The sequence below is a fragment of the Macrotis lagotis genome, chromosome X (genome assembly GCF_037893015.1).
Source record: "Macrotis lagotis isolate mMagLag1 chromosome X, bilby.v1.9.chrom.fasta, whole genome shotgun sequence".
NCBI classification, from domain to species: Eukaryota; Metazoa; Chordata; class Mammalia; order Peramelemorphia; family Peramelidae; genus Macrotis; species Macrotis lagotis.
The window spans coordinates 70,583,211-70,604,037 of NC_133666.1; the positions used below are offsets into that span (position 1 = coordinate 70,583,211).

A 20,827-nucleotide genomic window follows, 5' to 3' on the forward strand; every position below is an offset into this window, starting at 1 on the left:
GAAAAGGAGGAAGAAGAGACTTGAATAGCAAGGTGCTTGAAGTTTGGGAAGGACAGAAGTGATGGGAAAGGCTCATGGAACTTCAAAGTTCAGAACTAAATGATATTGCCAGATAACAATGCCAAAAGCTTTCATAAAAGAAGGATTGACTTCTGTCCAAGTCCTGTTCTCTCCTTTCTCTTAGGAGAGTCAAAGCAATGAAACTCTTTCCATATTCCCATTGAGGGTTTCACACTGAACTCCTTCCTTTCACCACTGGATTCTGTATCACCTTACCATTTCTTCAGTTCCTCAAACAAGTCATGCCACTTCTCTGAATTCCCCTAAAAATTATATATACTTTTGGGTCTACTGACACTAGATCAGTGCTCTCTGATTTTCAGGTCCTGTCCAACAAAAGGATATAATGAGAAAATGAGAGAGAAAAGAAAATATAAACAAGAAGATATTATGAAGGCAGAATCTCCAGAACATGGCAGCTGATTATCTTTGGGGTGTGTGAGGAAAAAAAATTGAGAAATTGAGGATCATCCTGACATTGTGAATCTGAATGACTTAGAGGATGATGATACTTTCCTAGGAATAAAGAAATTAGGAAGGAGGACTTTTGAGAAAAGATAAGGTTCAGTTTTCACCTGTTGAGTTTAAGATATCTCAAGGTGTTTACTGGGCCTTTAGAAATGTAAGACTCAGGTTATGTGGAGGTCAGGAGAGAGATTCCTGCTGGCTAAACCAATTTTGTGATCATTGGCTTAGAGAGGGTAATTCACCTCCTAAAGATAAGATGGAAGTTGAAGAAAAGAAGTGGGAGGTTTGTTTGTTTTGGAATTTTGATTACAAAGGGACTAGAAGTTAAGTGTCAGTTGAGGAAGTGTAGGTAGCTTTTTCTAGGAGTTTGCCAGTGTAAGGGAAGAAATATATAGGATAACTAGACTATAGCAGGGTCAAGGGAATGAATCTTAAAAAATACATTTGCTGAGATCTTTTCCATTTTACACAACATATATTTCTCAATTTTCTCTCTCCCTTGCAAGGGGCACTGCCTGGTAACTCTCCTCATAGTTAGACAGAATCTATGAACAAAACCAATGCATCTGAAAGAATATACAACTTGTTATACCAGTCATTCCTCACCTTCTCTTTTGAGAGGATGGAAGTGTGTTTAATCATTTGTCTCTAAGATTGAGATTGGTCATTGTAATAAAACAAAGTGAAGATTTTGGATTTTTCCTCTATTTTTTTTATTTTTTCCCCAAGTATATGTAAAAACAATTTTTTAGCATTCATTTTTAACACTGAGTTCCAAATGTTCTCCCTTCTTTCCTCCCCATCCCCCCATTGAGATGGCAAACAATTTTATGTAGATTATATAAGTGTAGTCATGCAAAAAAACATTTCCATAATAGTCATGTTATGAAAGAAAATATAAACCAAAAACATCCCTCAAGAAAAATAAAGTTAAAAAAGTATGCTTCAGTCTGTATTCAGACACCATCAGTTCTTTGTCGGGGAATGTCATAATCCTTCAGAATTGCCTTGAGAACAATTAGGGGGCGGCTGAGAATAAATCATTCACAGTTGATCATCTTACAATAGTGCTGTCACTGTGTACATAGTATATACATTAAAGTGGTGATTTTGTAAGGATGAGCAGGACCTGCATGCTTATGTAGGGAAAGAACTAGTATCTAAAGAAAGTTTGAAGTGGAGGGAGGGAGGAGGGAGAGAGAAGGGCAGAGAGGGAGTGGGGAGGAAGAAGACAAAGATTAGAGGATCTGTTGCTAATGGGAGGGTGTACTAGAATCATAAAGTGCTTGAAGTTTGGGAAGGAAAAAGAAAGGATGGGAGAGGCTCATGGAACTTTAAAGGTTAAAAACTAAACAAAATTGCCAGATGATAATGCCAAAAAGTTTTGTAAAAAAAAAAAAAGGAATTGACTTCTGTCCAAGTTCTGTCCTCTCCCTTAGGAATAAGAGAGTCAATGCTATGGAACTCTTTCCATCTTCCCATTCAGGGGATCACATTGAACTCCTTCCTCTCACGACTGGATTTTTTAATAAGAGGTTCAGTTCTCAATCCCCCCTGTATGGAAGAAGTATCAAAGAGAGGCAGAACTCTGAATTTGTTTTGTTTGAGCTGAGGTAGAAAAGACATATATAACAGTTATGATCTCAAAAGTGAAAATAGATTGTTGCAAGTAAAATTCAATACAATGTAAACTGAGGCACATTCTCTCCAATCTAGGTAACATTTTTTAAAAATGTATTTATTTATTTTGAATTTTACAATTTTTCCCCTAATCTCACTTCCCTCCCCTCACCCCCACAGAAGGCAGTCTGTTAGTCTTTACATTGTTACCACGGTATATATATTGATCTAAGTTGTATGTGATGAGAGAGAAATCATATCCTTAAGGAAAAAAATAAAATATAAGAGATAACAAATTGCATAATAAGATACCTTTCTTTTAAAATTAAAGGTAATAGTCTTTGGTCTTTGTTCAAACTCCACAATTCTTTCTTTGGATACAGATGGCATTCTCCATCACAGATACCCCAAAATTGTGCCTGATTGTTGCACTGATGGAATGAACAAGTCCATGAAGGTTGATCATCACCCCCATGTTGCTGTTAGGGTGTACAGTGTTCTTCTGGTTCTGTTCATCTCGCTCAACATCAGTTCCTGCAAATCCCTCCAGGGTTCCCTGAATTCCCATCTCTTCTGGTTTCTAATAGAACGATAGTGTTCCATGACATACATAGACCATAGTTTACTAAGCCATTCCCCAATTGATGGACATTCCCTCAGTTTCCAATTCTTTGCCACCACAAACAGGGCTGCTATGAACATTTTTGTACAAGTGATTTTTTTACCCTTTTTCATGATCTCTTCAGGGTATAGACCTAGTAGTGATATTGCTGGATGCACACTTTTGTTACCCTTTGGACGTAATTCCAAATTGCTCTCCAGAAAGGTTGGATGACTTCACAGCTCCACTAAAAATGTATTAGTGTCCCAGATTTCCCATATCCCTTCCAACATTGCTCATTGTTCTTTCTGGTCATATTGGCCAGTCTGAGAAGTGTGAGGTGGTACCTCAGAGATGCTTTAATTTGCATTTCTCTAATAAGTAGTGATTTAGAGCATTTTTTCATATGACTTGATTTCCTCATCTGTAAATTGCCTTTGGATATCCTTTGACCATTTATCAATTGGGGAATGGCTTGTTTTTTTTTTTTTTAAATTTGACTCAGTTCTCTATATATTTTAGAAATGAATGCTTTGTCAGAAATACATAGTTATAAAAATTGTTTCCCAATTTACTACATTTCTTTTTATCCTGGTTATAGTGGTTTTGTCAGTGCAAAAGATTTTTAATTTAATGTAATCGAAATTATCCAGTTTGTTTTTAATGATGTTATCTATCTCTTCCTTGGTCACATACTGCTTCCCTTTCCATAGATCTGACAGGAAAACTATTCCTTGATCTAGTTTGCTTATGATATTGTTTTTATGTCTAAATCCTGTATCCATTTGGATCTTATCTTGGTATAGGGTGTGAGGTGTGGGTCTAATCTAAGTTTCTTCCATACTAACTTCCAATTTTCCCCAGCAGTTTTTATCAGAGAGAGAGAGAGTTTTTATCCAAATAGCTGGACTCTTCGGGTTTATCAAACAGCAGATTACTATAATCATTTCCTACTATTGCACCTAGTCTATTCCACTGATCCACCACTCTATTTCTTAACCAATACCTGACAGTTTTGATGACTGATGCTTTATAATATAATTTTACATTTGGTAAGGCTAAGCCACCTTCTTTTACACTTTTTTTTTCATTAAATCCCAGGAAATTCTCAACTTTTTATTTATCCATATGAATTTACTTAAATTTTGTAACTCATGAAAGCAATTTTTTTTGGAATTTTGATTGGTAGGGCACTAAACAAGTAGTTTAATTTTGGTTGAATTGTCATTTTTGTTATATTAGCTTGGCCTATCCATGAGCAGTTTATATTTGCCCAATTATTTAAACCTGATTTTATTTGTCTGAGAAGTGTTTTGTAATTGTTTTCAAACAGTTCTGAGTCTGCCAAGTATTTAAGGTAACATTTTATTTACAAAGATAAAACTTGCCAAAAGAAAGGATCAATTTAGCCAGAGACCCTAGTTGGGTACTCAACTCTTTTTTCATAAGCACAGAACAAAGAACAGGGTAGGTTAGATGAGATAACATTGGTTATAATGTTGATGTCATCATGGGAGTGATGAGTCCTTGTTGGTTACATAGCTGAGGCTGATTTGTTGGAAGCTCAAAATGAGGGGTTATCAACAAATTCCTCCTTCCCTTCCATGACTAAGAAATGTTCATTGATTCCATCTTCAAGGTTAAAGATAGAGGACTAGACTTCTTTGGATAGTAAACCAGACATCCTTAAAAAAATAGCTTGGTAATGTAAAGATAGAATAGATGGATCATACACCATGGTGCCCACTTGCATTCCTCAAGGCAAGTGGAGGCAAGATTTTGGCAAGATTTCCTTCAGGCAAGAATAGAACTGCAGTTAGTAGGAGAACTGTATTCTAAACTTCATTCCATCTGGATGTCTGCACTAGGTTCAGAGACAAGGAATCATGATTTTAGACAGCTGTAGGACAAAATCAATTAATTGTAAATAGGATCACTAAAAATTATAGAGAATCTATTTAATCTTCTCAAGACCTAATTAAAAGAGGTATTCAGGGGTGGCTATGTGGTGTAGTGGAAAAAACACCAGCCTTGGAGTCAGGAGTACCTGGGTTCAAATCCCACAGACACTTAATAATTACCTAGCTGTGTGGCCTTGGGCAAGCCACTTAATCCCATTTGCCTTGCAAAAACCTAAACAAATAAAATAAAATAAAATAAAAAAGCTATTCAGTAAAACCACAACATTTTGCTAAATGATAGCATAGAAAATGACAGAATATCAATATTATATATACATGAAATGGTATAACATCCAAATTTCTAAAGGAAAAAAGCTAAATGAGGAAATAGACAGTAGAAGTATAATATTGGTTAACCTTACTTTACCCTTCTCAGATCTATATAAAACTAACCATATAATAAACAAGAAGGAAATTAATGTGAGGAATAGAATTTTAGTACAGTTAGATTTAATAGACATCTGGGGAATAGTGAATTGGAAGAGATTGGAGAAAGTCAATTTTTCAGCTATGCGTGGCACTTTTATGAAAACTTAGCCATGTTTTAGGGTATAAAAAGTTATAAACAAATACAAAAAGTGGAAATATTAAGTACATCCTTTGGTGAACATGTTGAAATAAAAATGACATTCACTAAGGGACCTTTGAAGTATAGATTAAAAATTATTTACATACTAAATTAACTAATCCTAAAGAATGAATGGGTCTAAAAATCATAGAAACTATTAATAATTTAATTCAATATAATGACAACATTGAAACACCATCTAAAAATTTGTGGAATATAGCAAAGCAGTTGTTAGGGGGAAACATGTCTCTAAATGTTATCATCAACAAAAGAGATAAAGAGCAGATCAGCATTTTAGGCATGCAACTAAAAAAACTAAAAATAAGACAAAATAAAAGTCCCTTGATTAACCACCACAGTAGAAATCCTGAGACTCAAAGGAGAGATTATTAAAAAAGAAACTAATTGAATCAAGAAATAAAACTAGAAATTTTATGAAAAAAATTCAACCCAATAAAATTGATAAACAATTGATTAATTTGACTAAGAAGAAGAAACAATATATTACTAGTATCAAAGATAAAATATGTGAATGCATAGCAAATAACAACAAAATAAAAGTATTTGGAGCTGTTTTGTGAAACTATGTACCAATAAAACAAACAAGTTATGTGAAATGGGAGAATATTTACAGAAATATAAATTGCCTGTATTAACAGAAGAGGAAATTGAATACCTTTTTTTGCAAGGCGATTGGGTTAAATGGCTTGCCCAGGGCCACACAGCTGAGTAATTATTAAATGTTTGAGGCCGGATTTGAACTCAGGTACTCCTGATTCCAGGGCCGGTGCTCTATCCACTGCATCACCTAGCTGTCCCAGAAATTGAATACTTAAATAAAAACCTATCATAGAAAAAGAAAAAAGAACTTGAACAAGACATAAATGAGTTCCCTAAGAAAAATCTCCAGGACCAGATGAATTTACAAGTAAATTATCCCAATCATTTTCAGAACAATTCATTCCAATACTGTATAAAATGTTTAAAAAAAGAGATGAAGGAGGCCTAACTAAATCCTTCAATGATACAAATGAGATTTTCATACCTAAGCCAGGCATAAAAAAACCAGAGAAGTAAAACTGTAGACTGATTTTTCTAATGAATATTAATTCAAAGTTTTTAACTAAAAATCCTATCAAGGAGATTACAGCAAAATATCATAAAAACTATGTAATGTGACCATGATAGATTTATACCAAGAATATAGGGCTGGTTCAATATTAATATCACTGTGAGTGTTGTTGACCATATTCATAATATAACAGCAAAAATTATATAACTTTTAATAAATGCAGAAATTATTTTTGACAAAATACAATACCCATTCCTATTAAAAACACAAAAAAAGCTTAGAAAGAAGCTTAAATGGTAAGTAGTATCTTTCTAAAATAAAGATGAAACATTACCTGTACAGAAGATAAGCTGGAGGCCTTTCCAATAAGATTAGGGTGAACCAGGGATGTCCATTATATGTCCATTACTATTCAATATTGTACTAGAAATGTTAGCTACAGCAATGAGACAAGAAAGAAACTGAAAGAATAAGCAGAGGGAATGAGGAAACAATAGTATTACCTTTGGTATTTGATATTATGACATATTAGATAACCATAGAGAGTCCATTAAAAAAAAAAAACTAGTCAAAATAGTTAACAACTTTAGCAAAGTTGCAGGATGTAAAATAGACCCACACAAATCATTAGCATTTTTGTATATTACCAAATGTCTAGCAGGAAGAGATTCCATTTAAAATACTTGCAGACAGTATAAATACTTGGGAGTCTTACTGCCAAGACATACAGGAACTATATAAACACAATTACAAAACACATCATACAAATAAAAAATTATGAATAAAATATTCCAGAAGGCAAAATCTAGGATTACAACCAAGAATCATCTGCCTAGCAAAACTGAATGTAGATTGTTAATGAAATAAAAAACTTTCAAATATTCCTGATGAAAGGACCAGAACTGAAAAGGAAATTTGACATTGAAACAAAAGACTCAAGAGACGCATTAAAAAAGTAAGCATGAAAGACTAATCATCAAGGACTCAATAAAGTTTAACTGTTTACACTCCTGTTTGGGAAGATGATACATATAACTCCTAAGAACTTTATCATTATTAAGGCAGTTAAAAGGAGTTTACATAGATAGAGGTCATAAGTGTGAGTTTCATTATGTTGTCATATTCTCCCCAAAAAGTGAAGGGATGAGAAAGACATATGGCCCTGGGAGAATGGGAAAGGCAGAGGTAGAATGGGGTATATTTTCTCACATAAAAGCTGTGCAAGGAAGAGCTTTTATAATGGAGGACAAAATGATGATGGGGGTAGTGATAGGCGATGCTTAAACCCCAAAACATTAGAACTGAACCTTGAACATTAGAATTGATTCAAAGGGGAAAGTATATAAATATATATGTATATATGTCTACATATTATTTATATATTATATGTATGTAGTTTCACACACATTCAGTTGTACATAGAAATGTAACTACCCAATAGGGAAATAGGGAACGAGATAAGAGACAGTGGGAGTGAATGATAAGTGGAAAGACAGGTTAAGGGAGTCAGTGGTTAAAAGCAAAATAGGTTTTTGAGGAGGGGCAGGATTAAAAGAGAGAGAGGAAGAAACAGAAGAAAATTGGTTGGAGGGAAATAGACCGTGAATGTGAATAGTATGAGCTCATTCATAAAATGGAAGTAGATAACAGAATAGATTAAAAAGCAGAATTCAACATGTTGTTTCCAAAAGACACACTTGAAACACACAGTTAAAATAAAAGGCTGGATCTGGATCTAATAGACTTCAGTTGAAATAAAAAAGGCAGGGTAACAATCATATCAGACAAAGACAAAGCCAAAATAGATATAATTGAAAGAGATAATCAGGAAAATCACACTATGCTACATAGATAGTGAAGAAACATAAAATTTTACAGCAAGTTTCTCTGATAAAGGCTTCAATTCTCAAATATATACTGAGTATAGAACTGAGTCTAATTTGTAAAAATAAGAGTCATTCCTCAATTGTTAAATGGTAAAAGGATATAAACTGGTGGTTTCCAGAAGAAGAAATCAAAACTAATTAAAATCATATAAAATGCGCTAAGTAACTATTGATTGAAACAGCTAGGTGGCACAGTGGATAGCATGCTGGACTGAAGTCAGGAAGATTCATTTTACTGAGTTCAAATCTGACCTCACTGTAATCCTGGTCTAAGTTTCTCATCTGTAAAATGAACTGGAGAAGGAAATCCCCAAATGAGGTCAGAGTGTTGGACATGACAGAAACGACTGAACAATGATAATATTGATAATGATAAATTATCTACTGACTCCTTATCTGGTGCCTACAAAAACAAAGGTTTCCTGTTTCTTAATTCTCCCATTCCTTGGTTTCTGTGACTGTCTCTACTCTTTCTCTTACTTCTCACCTGTAACATTATCAGGCTACTAAGACTCACCCTCTCTCGTTGGTCCTCAATTTTGCTTGGACTCTGTTCAAGCCTACTCCTTCTCCCAGTTTACCTCACCCTACAGGTTTCTTTCCCATAAATTCTCCACTTCCCAGGAACCCTTTCACTTTTCTTTCCATGTGCCTGCCTGTATTCGTATTGCTAGTACTTGGGTTACCCCATGCTCTATTTTCTCCTAATTCTCCAACGAGACAGGGTGAGTCTTAGTACCCTGGTAGCACCAGATAAGGAGCCAGCAGATAAGTTGAAAAAAGACCACTGAATTTGGCAATTGATCATTGGCAACAGTAGTTTTAAGATGAATAGAAGCAAATCAGACTTCTAATGACTTGTGGTATAAATTAGGTGGGAAAGAAATAGAGGTTATAAGTGTAGACTTCTCTTTCTAAAAATTTAGAAGTGGAAAACAAAGCTAGGACAATAGCTTGGAGGCACAGCCGGGACCCTGGAAAGTTTGATTTTGTTTTGAAAATGGGGGAGACATAAACATATATACTGTTTTCCTTTGCTTTGACTACAGAGAGGGAGGGATTGAAGATGGAATAGGATTTCAGAGGAGACTAGAGGGGATGAAACAGGCACAAATGAAAGGTGTAGCTATGGCATAGAGAAAGTAACCACACAGAAGACTAAGGAAAACAGAAGTCAAGGTCATGTGCTGTGAGGAAAATGAGTCACTAAGGTGAAAATGATTATGAGAGTTCATTTGATTTAGATGCCATAACTTTACAATGAACCTTGCAGTTTTATGACTTCCTCCATCCTTTGGAAGCAGGAATATAGAATTAGGGTCATCCAGGATTGGAACAGTGACCAAGGGGTCAAAGGACACAGAGGTAGAGGAGATCATTAGTCATAAGGTCAACATCACAGGAAGAAGGGGTAGGGATACCAGGTGTAATGACAGGGGTAAAGGGCAGGTGAAGAAAGAATGTAGGAGGGGAGACGTTATAGTTATAAAATGAAATTTCAAAGTTCAGGTTCCTTGAGGTGGGGCAGATTTTAGTGATCATGAGATCTAAGGTATAAAACTCACAGTGGATGTCAGAGACTTGAGTTTTATTTCTTTTTCTTTTATTCTTAGGTTTTTTGCAAGGCAGTGGGGTTAAGTGGCTTGCCCAAGGCCACACAGCTAGGTTAATTATTGGGTGTCTGAGGCTGGATTTGAACTCAGGGACTCCTGACTCCAGGGCCAGTGCTCTATCCACTGTGCCAACTAGCCACCCCAACGAGTTTTATTTCACAATCTTTCAACATTCTTGTTCAGTTTGTAAGAATTTCTAAAAACCATTTTTCCTTTATTTTAGTAGCATAGGTAGTATTTTTGAATCCCCAAACATTTCCATGGTTTTAAATTATTGTAGTTCTGTTCTATTAAGAAGGAAACTGTGATACAGATGGGACAGTGTTTAGGCTTTTGTTTTCTTTTATCCAAGAACAGGAGGTATCAATAAGACTTAACAGTGTTTATATTAATGGTATCAAAATTTCATTTATGATAATAAAGTACAAAATATTGAAGTATACAAAAAATCTATTGGCACACTGATATGCCTGCTTGATTTTAAGAGGAAAATAAAAGATGTATAAAAACTCTGGAAAATAATAGTTCTCCTTGGAACTCTGTAGTTAAATTCATTTTCTCCTGTTTTCCCTGACAGATATGTTTAAAGGGTAAAGTTCACATATTTAAATTCTTAAATATTCGAGCATGTTGCAGAATAGAGAAGAAACCAGACTCCTTAGATCTTCCTACATTAGGTAAAAGAATTCCATCTCAGCCTCTCACAGACAGGTAAGTATTTAACCTGGTTGGACTGTGTGATAATTAGCCCCTAAATATGTAATATAGTTTTCCTAATTTAAAAATCTTATTCTCCAAATTCCCCAAAGTCCTGATGCTTCCAGTATAGCTACTTAGCCAGTTGAAGGAATAGTGAGAACAAGATAAAAACAGTTTCTTTCCTGTTACAAAACCTTATAGGAGTGTTTTTTTTTTTTTAAATATCCAAAGCCCATTCTGTTTTACTTTGTACTTTGTGAAACTGGGCTGTTAGAAGAAGGCCAGTGCAGTCCAACATGCTCTTATGGAGTGCCTAATATATGCTGAGGGCTGGTGAGAAGGAGTGTAGCCAGGGGACTTTGGGGAAAGTTCTGTTCTGTTTTCAATGTAGGTGATATAATTATGCATTGAGGAAGACAGTTTCTACGCCTCTTAAAACAACTAAATAGTCATGTTTTTATAGTATGGAAGATTTCTATCCAAATAAAAACCATGGTCCTGATTCTGGTATCGGAAGCGATAATGGAGAGAAGAGATTATCTACAACTGAAGTAAGCCTTAGTTTATCTTCTGAGAAAATGTTTATTCGAAAATAGTCCTTAGTGTTTGAAATATGTAGATGACAAGAAGCATGTGTGTGCTTGGATTTTTCTTTCACTTTATTTTGATAAAATGTTTATTCATATTGAATTTAAGTGCAAAAAAAGACAAAAAAGAGAACATTTCCATGTACATAGTGCAACAGAAAAAGAGGATTCAATATAAAACTCTCGCACTGTTTACTTTTTTGAAAAACCTTGTTATAAAAGACAGTGTTTTAAAAACTACCTTGCTTTTCTGTGTTTCCTTCTAGGTTTTCTTTTGTTCTCTGCTGGGTACTTTTAATTTTTTTTCCTCCCTCCCTCTCTACCCCACCTTAAAGAAGGCTACCATTGGACAAAACATTTATGTATATATATATATATATATATATATGTATATATATGTATATATATGTATATATATAATATAAATATATATTATATATACACACACCTGTAAATTCATACTATACATATTTCTGTCTATCAGTTCTTTCTCTGGAGGTGGAAAGCATCTTTCTTTATTAGGTCCTTTGTGATTGATTTGAGTATTTATAATATTCAAAATAACTTAGTTGTTCAAAGTTGTTCTTAAAGAAATATTGTTACTTTGTACGACATTTTCTTGATTCTGCTCATTTTACTTTTCATCATTTTGTATTTTTATATTTCTGTTTCTTCTAAAATCAACCTGCTTGTCATTTCTTATAACACAGTAGTATTCCATCACACTCATATTCCACAATTTGTCCAGCCATTCCCCAATTGACAAGCATCCTCTCAATTTCTAATTCTTTGCCACCACAAAGAGAAATCTCCCAACCACCTTGGGAAACAGAGTGAATAGTAGCAGTAGTATTGTGGAGTCAAAGAGTATACACTGTTTTTTTTTTTTTTTAATTTAAGGCAGTGGGGTTAAACGACTTGCCCAAGGTCACATGCCTAGCCAATTATTAAGTGTATGAGACTGGATTTGAACTCAGGTCCTCCTAACTCCAAGGCTGGTGTTCCATCCACTGCACCACCTAGCTGCCACCTAAACACAGTTTTATAAGTCTTTGGGCGTAATTCCAGTTTGTTCTCCAAAATGGTAGAATCAGTTCACAGTTCCACCAACAATGAATTAGTGTCCCAATTTTTTTCACTTCCCTTCTGACATTTGTCATTTTCCCCTTATATCATTTTAGCCAGTTCTGATAGGTGTGAGATTATATCTCAAAGTTGTTTTGATTTTATTTTTCTAATCATTACTGTTTTTATATGACTATATAGTTTTGATGTATTAAAATTTCCTATTCTTTGATTATCAGTTGGGAAATGACTTGCATTCTTATAAATTTGACAGACTTATTTATATATTTGAAATATGAGCCCTTTATCTGAGAAACTCTATAAAAATTTCCCAATTTTCTGTTTTCCCACTAATCTGCTAAATTGGTTTCATTTGTACAAAAAAATTTATTTAATGAAATCTAAATTATCCATTTAACTATCCAGAGTGTTTTCTAACTCTTATTTCTTTATAAATTGTGCTCCTTTTCATAAGTCTGATAGGTATAATATGCTCCATGTTCTTCTAATTTTCTTAGGATATCTCCTTTATATCTAAGTCATGTATCCATTTGACCTTCTTTTGATAAATGGTGTAGGATATTGATCTATGCCCAATTTCTGCCAGACTACTTTCTAACATTCCTAAAATTTTTACCCAATATATTCCTAAAGCATACATTTTTACATTTGTCAAACATGAAGTTACTATAATCATTTGCTACTGTGTATTGTATGGTTTTTTTTGTTCTACTGCTCTACTACTATTTCTTAGCCAAAAATAGATTGTTTTGGGATTTACCGATTTGTAGCATAGTTTATGATCTGATACTGCTAAACCTCCTTCCTTTCCTTTTTTTCATTAGTTCCTTTAATATTCTTGACATTTTGTTCTTCCAAATAAATTTTGTTATTTTTTCTTGCTCAATAAAATCATTTTTGGGGTATGGAAATGGGTAATTTAATTTAATTGGGATGGTATTGAATAGATCAGTTTAGTTTAAATTGTCATTTTTATTATATCGGCTCTGCCTAATCATGAATCATTTTATGTTTTAAAAAGATATCAATGCTAATTTAGTATAGAATTTCAAGAGAATAGATACATTTACAATTTCAAAAGTAGATCAATTCACTTATAACAATTGTACTTTGTGTTGGAAATTAGATGCAAAAATAGTCTAAAATTTGTCAATAGTGGTGCAACTTAACTAAAGTTTGCAACTCAATTCTTACACTGTTCACAATGTGCTATCCATTTATTCCTTATAGCCATCAGACGATGACACAATTAGCCTTCATTCTCAAGTGTCTGAATCAACCAGAGATCAGACTTTAAGAAATGACAATCACTTGATGGGAAGCAAACTTGACTCTCATAAAGGTAGTTGATTGATGTGATATTTTCTATTTTTGTTTTGGGTACCTAGTCCTTCTTAGAATGGATCTGGGATTAAAAACCAGGTTTAAATGTAATGCCTTTATGTCATAGCATGATAGTATATTGAGTTAACTGCATCTCCTAGCACGTAAAGCAGAATGGTGCCAGTGTGGTGTAGTATTCTTCTTTTCTAAAAATGTGAACCTGTTCCAGACCAGGAGGTGTATGATTATATTGACCCCAACCCAGAGGATGTAGCAGTTCCTGATCAAGGAGACGTGCATATTGGATCATTTGTCTCTTTTCTGAAGGTAGACAAATCTTTTTTGCCCTGCTGTAAATGAGTATTTCCTTTCATCTCACAAAAGTGAACTGAACTTTTCAGTTTTGTCTGACAACAAGTATTAAAAAATATATTTTTTTATTTAAGGGAAGAGAAAAATATTCTGAAAAATCTCAGAAAAATGAAGCATGGACAGATGAGAAAAGGTAAGTAGCTGATACTTATATAATCCAAGAAAGTTATATGTTAAATATTTATTAGAGATTCTAATTGACTATTTGAAAGACTTTAGGTGTCATTATTTGCTCTGTACTTCATTCATTTGTTTTATTTAGATCAAACTTGTTGAGTTTTGATTACTTCACACTTGTGTGACACAGTCATATTAAAAACTCTTAGGAAGGGGTGGCTAGGTGGTGCAGTGGATAGAGCACTGGTCCTGGAGTCAGGAGAACCTGAATTCAAATCCAGCCTGAGACACTTAATAATTACCTAGCTGTGTGACCTTGCAAGTCACTTAATCCCATTGCCTTGCCAAAAAACCTCATAGGAAGATAGATAACTAGATGGTCAGCAGAGCATTTATTCTGCCTACCATGTGTTAAGTAATGGGAATACCAATAAAATCAAGCCTTCACAGAGCTTACATTCTATTGGATGAGCTGGTAGTTGATCAAGATCTGTACACAGTACCAAGAGATGATTAGGAATGTCAGTGGAGGTTAGAGAATGCCTTATATAACTATCATACAATATATGCAGCATGAGTATTTATTTTTGAAACATAATCATATGTCATCTTTTTATAGTGGCAAGGTGGTGATAGGCTCAGAGTTTTGCCAGATAGGTTTGCATCTCAGCTCTGACACATAGTGTCTTTGACCTTGGGCAGGTCACTTCATTTCTCTCAACTCTACTCACCAAGACTTACTTTGTAAGGGTAATAATAGAAGCCCCATATACATGGTGTCTCTATTTCCCTTCCTCTTATCATCTTTCCAAACCATTGCCCTCACCATGCTCTCTTTCAAGATACCAATGGTTTATTAATGACCAATGTTCTCATTCCCCTGCTTTGGATCTCTTGGCAGTATTTAATGTCATTGATCACCTTCTCCTTCTGGATCCTTTTTGTGACTGCTTTCTCCTGACTCTTCTACCTGTTGAACTGCTCCTTCTCTGCCTCCTGTGCTAGATTTTCTTCTCTGTTATCTCACTCATTCAATGTGTCCCCGAAAGTTCTATCCTGGATTCTCTCCTCTCCTCTCTTCCTCTCTCTCTCCCCCCTTTCTCTTTTGTTCTCTCTTTTCTGCCTCATCAACTTTGAGGTGTTCAATGATCTCTATGCAAATTATTCCCAGATCTTTATATTCATCCCTAATCTCCTGATCACCCAGTCTCACTTCATTAACAACTATTTGGATATCTTGAAAGTATCCTGAGACAGCTCTTGATTTCAAATTCTATCTTAGACACTAGCATCCGATCCTGAGAAAGTCACTTAGCTTTGGCCTGTCTCAGTTTCCTTATCTGGATGATAAATGAGGATGGTAATAAGACTTACCTCTCAGTGTTATTGTGAGGATAAAATGACATAATATTTATAAAGCATTTTGTAAACCTTAAACACTGTATAAATGCTGTTCTTATTATATATTTCAAATCTAGCATATCCAAAACAAGGCACATTCCCTTTTCTTCCCAAACCTACTTTATTCTGAACTTCCCTATTTCTGTTATGGGGAGCACCATCATGCTAGTCTTCCAGGTTTGCAAGTGATGTCATCCTCACCTCCTCACTCAATTCTTCCCACATATTTGGTAAATTTCTATCCTGCCTTGTTTCTGTCTCCACTCCTACAGCCATGGACCCCTCATTCAGACCCTCATTATCTTTTGACTGAGCTCTACAAGAGCTTCCTATTCATCACCTGGCTGGGGATTGGATGATACTGTCTCTAAACTCAGGAAACCCTTCAGCTTTCTTTTTTACCTTTGGACCCAAATGGCAACTCTGCTGTGTGTCATTTCAGATTCTTCATAACTGACTATAAACCTGGCTTTCTGTTCTTTTTGGACATTCACTTACTTGTTCTCTCCTCTGACACTCCTATCTCCTGATGTGCCTTTCACACAGGCTTCCTGTTCTTGGGTCTGGCCTCCTTTTCCTTGTTCCCTATGCCTTTTACAATCTCTGACTTTCTTCTAGACTCACACAAATGCAACCTTCTGCAAGGAGACCTTTTCCTTTAGAAACTTGAAAGTACTATAGAAATGCTAACCTGTTATTCTTAATAATATCAAATAGTATTCATTCTCTAGTTTCTCATATTTATGATTTTAATCATTAATAGCAGTTACTAATTATAATGGCATTTATCAATTATCCTCAATTATAGTGATTAGTCATTATTAGTAATAACATTGTTGTAATTATAACAGTAATTAGAACCAATCACTACCAAATATTTTAATATTTATTCATAATTTTATTAATTATAAACAATTTATTATATATCCATTTTACTTATTAGCAATTATTAATTATATAGTATCAAAATATCCATCATAAAATATTTTATTATTTATGACACCTTCATAAAATGGTTATTTTATTAATTATTTTAAGAGGAAGACAGATGCTGCTGGCTTCCCCTTTGTCTGCTTCATCTGTATCATGTATATTCCTATTTTTGAGTGTGTTGTGTTTCTCTTCTCCCCCAGATTATGAGCTGCTTGAGGATAAAGACTATTTTTACCTTTCCTTTCTATTCCTAGGGCACGGCATGTTGCTTGGTAGAAAATAAACATTTAATTAGTGTTTGATGAGATATTGATTAATAGTTGACTTGTCATAATGCTTCTACTATGTTACTGTCTTTGGCCTTCACAGTAGTCCTGGGGTGGAGCTGGTTGTCATGTCCTTATTTTGTAAATGAAGAAAGTGAGACAAAAGAGAGATTAAATGGCTCTCAAGAGCTGTTCAAATGAGCTGGTTAGATTTGGAGATGTTAAAGACTGTGTCATGGTCTAAACCCTTCCTTTTACCAATAAGGAAATTGAAGTACCAGGAGTGGAAGTGATGATGTTAAAAGTGAGACTTGGTAGAATAAAGGTCTCCTGTCTTAGTATGGGACTCTTTCTGCTAAATCCACACTGATTTTAAGTTACTTTAGTAACTTTTGGCCATTTTATTTTATTTTAGGTTTTTTTTGTTTTTGTTTTTTTTTTGTTTTTGCAAGGCAGTAGGGTTAAGTGGCTTGCCCAAGGCTATACAGCTAGGTAATTATTAAGTGTCTGAGGCGGGATTTGAACTCAAGTGCTCCTCTATCCACTGTGCCACCTAGCTGCCCCTTTTGGCCATTTTAAATGAATTAAATGTTTTCTTTATCAGCTGTCATCTATACATTGAGAAAGTTGGGCTAGAGGACCCTCTATGGCCCTTCTAGCTTTAATTTATGATCCTGTTCTTTGACTGTAAAGCTTTTTTTTTTTGTACTTAAAAGATTTTATTTATTTTGAGTTTTACAATTTTTCCCCTAATCTTACTTCCCTCCCGCCACCTTCCACAGAAGGCAATTTGCCAGTCTTTACATTGTTTCCATGGTATACATTGATCCAAATTGAGTGTGATGAGAGAGAAATCATATCCTTAAGGAAGAAATACAAAGTATAAGAGATAACAAGATCAGACAATAAGATATTGCGTTTTTTTCTAAATTAAGGTTAATAGTCCTTGGTCTTTGTGCAAACTCCCTAGTTATTTCTCTGGATACAGATGATACTCTCCATTGCAGAGAGCTCCAAATTGTCCGATTGTTGCACTGATGGAATGAGCAAGTCCATCAAGGATGATCATCACCCCCATGTTGCTGTTGGGTTGTACAGTGCTTTTCTGGCTCTGCTCATCTCATTCAGCATCAGTTCATGCAAATCCCTCCAGGCTTCCCTCAATTCCTGTCCCTCCTAGTTTCTAATAGAACAATAGTGTTCCATGACATACATCGACCACAGTTTGCTAAGCCATTCCTCAATTGAAGGATATTCACTTAATTTCTAATTATTTGCCACCACAGACTATGAATATTTTTATACAAGAGATGTTTTTACCCTTTTTCATCATTTCTCCAGGGTAGAGACCTAGTAGTGGCATTGCTGGATCAAAGGGTATGCACATTTTTTGTTGTCCTTTGGGCGTAGTTCCAAATTGCTCTCCAGAAAGGTTGGATGAGTTCACAGCTCCACCAATAATGTAATTGTGTCCCAGATTTCCCACAACCCTTCCAACAATGATCATTATCCTTTCTGGTCATATTGGCCAGTCTGAGAGGTGTGAGGTGGTACCTCAGAGAAGAAAGCTTTTTTTTTTCAATGTCTGTTCACTTATCATCCTAAGTGGTTGTTAATTTTGGTTTGGATCTACCATTTCTTTGAAGTGTAGGAACCTTTCTCAACTGTTCAGGATTAGCAGCTACCCTCAAGTTTTGAGTGTGAAACAATTGCCTGGGCTTGCCTAGGATCTTACAACCAATCTGAGGCATAGGTAGTCCTTGAATCCAGGTCTTTCTGATTGGTTCTGCCACTCTGCCACATTGACTCTGTAGTTGAATTTCCTTGTGCCCTTTCATGGTGTAGTCATGACCAATGGTTTTGAATGTTGCTTTAACTGATTTCTAATACTCAAGAAAATTTGTGGAGAAAAGACCTTTGAGAAAAAATTATTATTTCTGAAAAACAAAGCCTATTTCTCTCTCTTCCCACACTTCTCCTTTTCTGCTGAAGACATTATCATCCTTCCTGGTACTAAGTCTTGGAGTCATACTTGATGTTTTACTCTCCTTGGCACTTCCCATACGCCAAAGCTGATTTTATCTTCTCAGTATCTTTGGCCTTTGTTTCTTCTGTCAATCACTCTTGAGTTCAGGCTTTAATACCCCTTTGTCTGGATTATTGCAATATCCTCCTAATCACCATCCCTGTCTCCAGTCACACCCTTCTACAACCTATCTAGCGGCACATGGCTTCCAAAAATAATGATCCTGACCATGTGTAGGACTGACTTAAGAAATGCAGATTTACTCTTTAGCTTGATATTTATCTGGCAGACCTTCTCCCACCTTTATAGGCTAATTTTACCTTGTCCCTCTTTCTGTACTCTGTATTTTATATTCCATCCAAATGGACCTGTTCGCTGTTCTCTACATTTAGCACTCTTCTTCTGTTTCCATGGCTGTTCCACTTGCCCAGAATTCAGATAGTCCTTAGCTTCCTTCAGGTTTCAACTCAGATGCCACTTCCTGTAGGACCTCTTTCCAGCCCTTCTTACGGTGTTAATATTCTTTGCCTTCTCTTTTCTTTCTGTCATGTGTCTGTATAGCACAAAAGTGTGTTGGTTGGAGTAAATAGCTCAGCCTGAAATCCAGAGGGAACCCTTAGTGGCTTGCAAGGTAGGGGGAAGGCAGTGAAAGCAAGGATTTGAGGTGTGGCTAATTCCTTTTTGAATGAGCTTTCCTGTGGTCATTCATAGCTGGAGATGGAAGGAGGAGTCATCCTTTTTGACCTGGGTATTTGTCCTTTATGAAGAATATAAATGACCTTGTTATTTTCTTCTGCCTTTCTGGAAAGTTTTGCTAATCTTATTTGGTTTGTTTTTGCCATTTCTTTTGGTTTTGAAACCTTCCATTTTTAGTTTGGTCCCCTCTTTTCTTGGCTAACAGAAATAAGCAATTGATGAATGAAGTTTTTCTTCTGTTCAGTAGGATTTTTTTTATAGTGCTTGAGCTATATGGAAATTCCTGGTGCTTCTTACCCAAAGTTAGAGTGAGGCCTTTGGAAATGAGTGTGACCAACGACTGCCTAATTCCAATGGCCATTCATTTGTTACACCTTGGTGGAAGCAACACCACAGCAGACTGTAAGTTGACAGCTACAGCCGTCTAGAGATAGCCAGCAGGGCACATTCAGATTAAGGGTTCCTAAACTTTAAGCTCTGTGAGAGTCACCGAATTTAGCAAAATGGTCTTTATTTCTGAGACCTGGCGGAATGAATAGCCTGTTTTAAACTCTCTCTCCTTTGGGAATAACTCCATTTGTCTCCCCTTTCAGGATGCAGAAAGAACAATTCCTTGCAGAGGAAGAAGATGATGATTTGAAGGAAGTTACGGATTTAAGGAAAATAGCTGCTCAGTTGTTGCAGCAGGAGCAGAAGAACAGGTATCCATTGCAGCCATGAGATTTAAATAGGAAGGTACAGGGTCATTAAATAGATTATTGAAAGTTAAAGTATATTAGATTTCCAGCCAATGGTGGAATGCCTGTGGGGAATTTCCAAGGGACTAACAACTAATAATATAATGGGAAATATTTAGGCAAATGGGTGCTTATGTCTGTATGTGATTCCAGCTTAGAAATGGGTATGTATCTTGGAGGAAAACTTCATAGGCAGGAATTTAAAAAATAGTCTTTAGTCCATTTCCAATTCATTTAGTGACTTGGTGATCAATTATAAATCTGCACATACATTTTGTGTGTGTATGTTAATATATGTGTGTCTATTTGTACATTCGTACAGTTTTATGCTTTATTTCAGAAGCAGAAGTACTCCAAATTTACTTAAAACATCAGTTGAAAGTTGAGTATTTCAATGTCATTTCACTTCCCTAGCTCTGTGAATTTTGAATGATAAGATTTTAATTTTAATGAGGAATCACCTGTCATTATACCTTGTATCTTTGTTTCTGCATGACAGTTTCTCAGATCTGTGGATCGCTAGAGGAAATTCAAAGTTGAAAAATCAATTAGAGCAATGGATTGCTCGAGATTGGCTTCTAATAAGAAACTGGGCAGGATTTCAAACATTTAAATAACTAACTTTACAAATATTTTTTTTTGTAACGTTGTGGCATTTATTCCTCTTAAGCTATTAAACTTAAATCTGCGCGATGACATGGAACACCCTCTGTGAATGTGTGTCAGCATTTACAC

At 35.2% G+C, this 20,827-nt stretch overlaps 1 protein-coding gene across 6 annotated transcripts in view; it reads left to right on the top strand.

Moving 5' to 3' along the window:
• Nucleotides 1-20,827, top strand: part of LRCH2 (leucine rich repeats and calponin homology domain containing 2) — a 113,675-nt gene that overhangs the window by 49,992 nt on the left and 42,856 nt on the right. For all 6 annotated transcript variants that reach the window (XR_012472622.1, XR_012472623.1, XM_074207582.1 and 3 more), the window contains exons 6-11: nucleotides 10,427-10,560; nucleotides 11,012-11,099; nucleotides 13,452-13,563; nucleotides 13,774-13,871; nucleotides 13,991-14,049; nucleotides 19,949-20,056. Coding sequence is in view for 4 of the 6 variants with exons in the window: in XM_074207582.1 (XP_074063683.1) it covers nucleotides 10,427-10,560; nucleotides 11,012-11,099; nucleotides 13,452-13,563; nucleotides 13,774-13,871; nucleotides 13,991-14,049; nucleotides 19,949-20,056 (599 nt within the window). In the remaining 2 variants the exon portion in view is untranslated. The remainder of the gene's footprint in view (nucleotides 1-10,426; nucleotides 10,561-11,011; nucleotides 11,100-13,451; nucleotides 13,564-13,773; nucleotides 13,872-13,990; nucleotides 14,050-19,948; nucleotides 20,057-20,827) is intronic.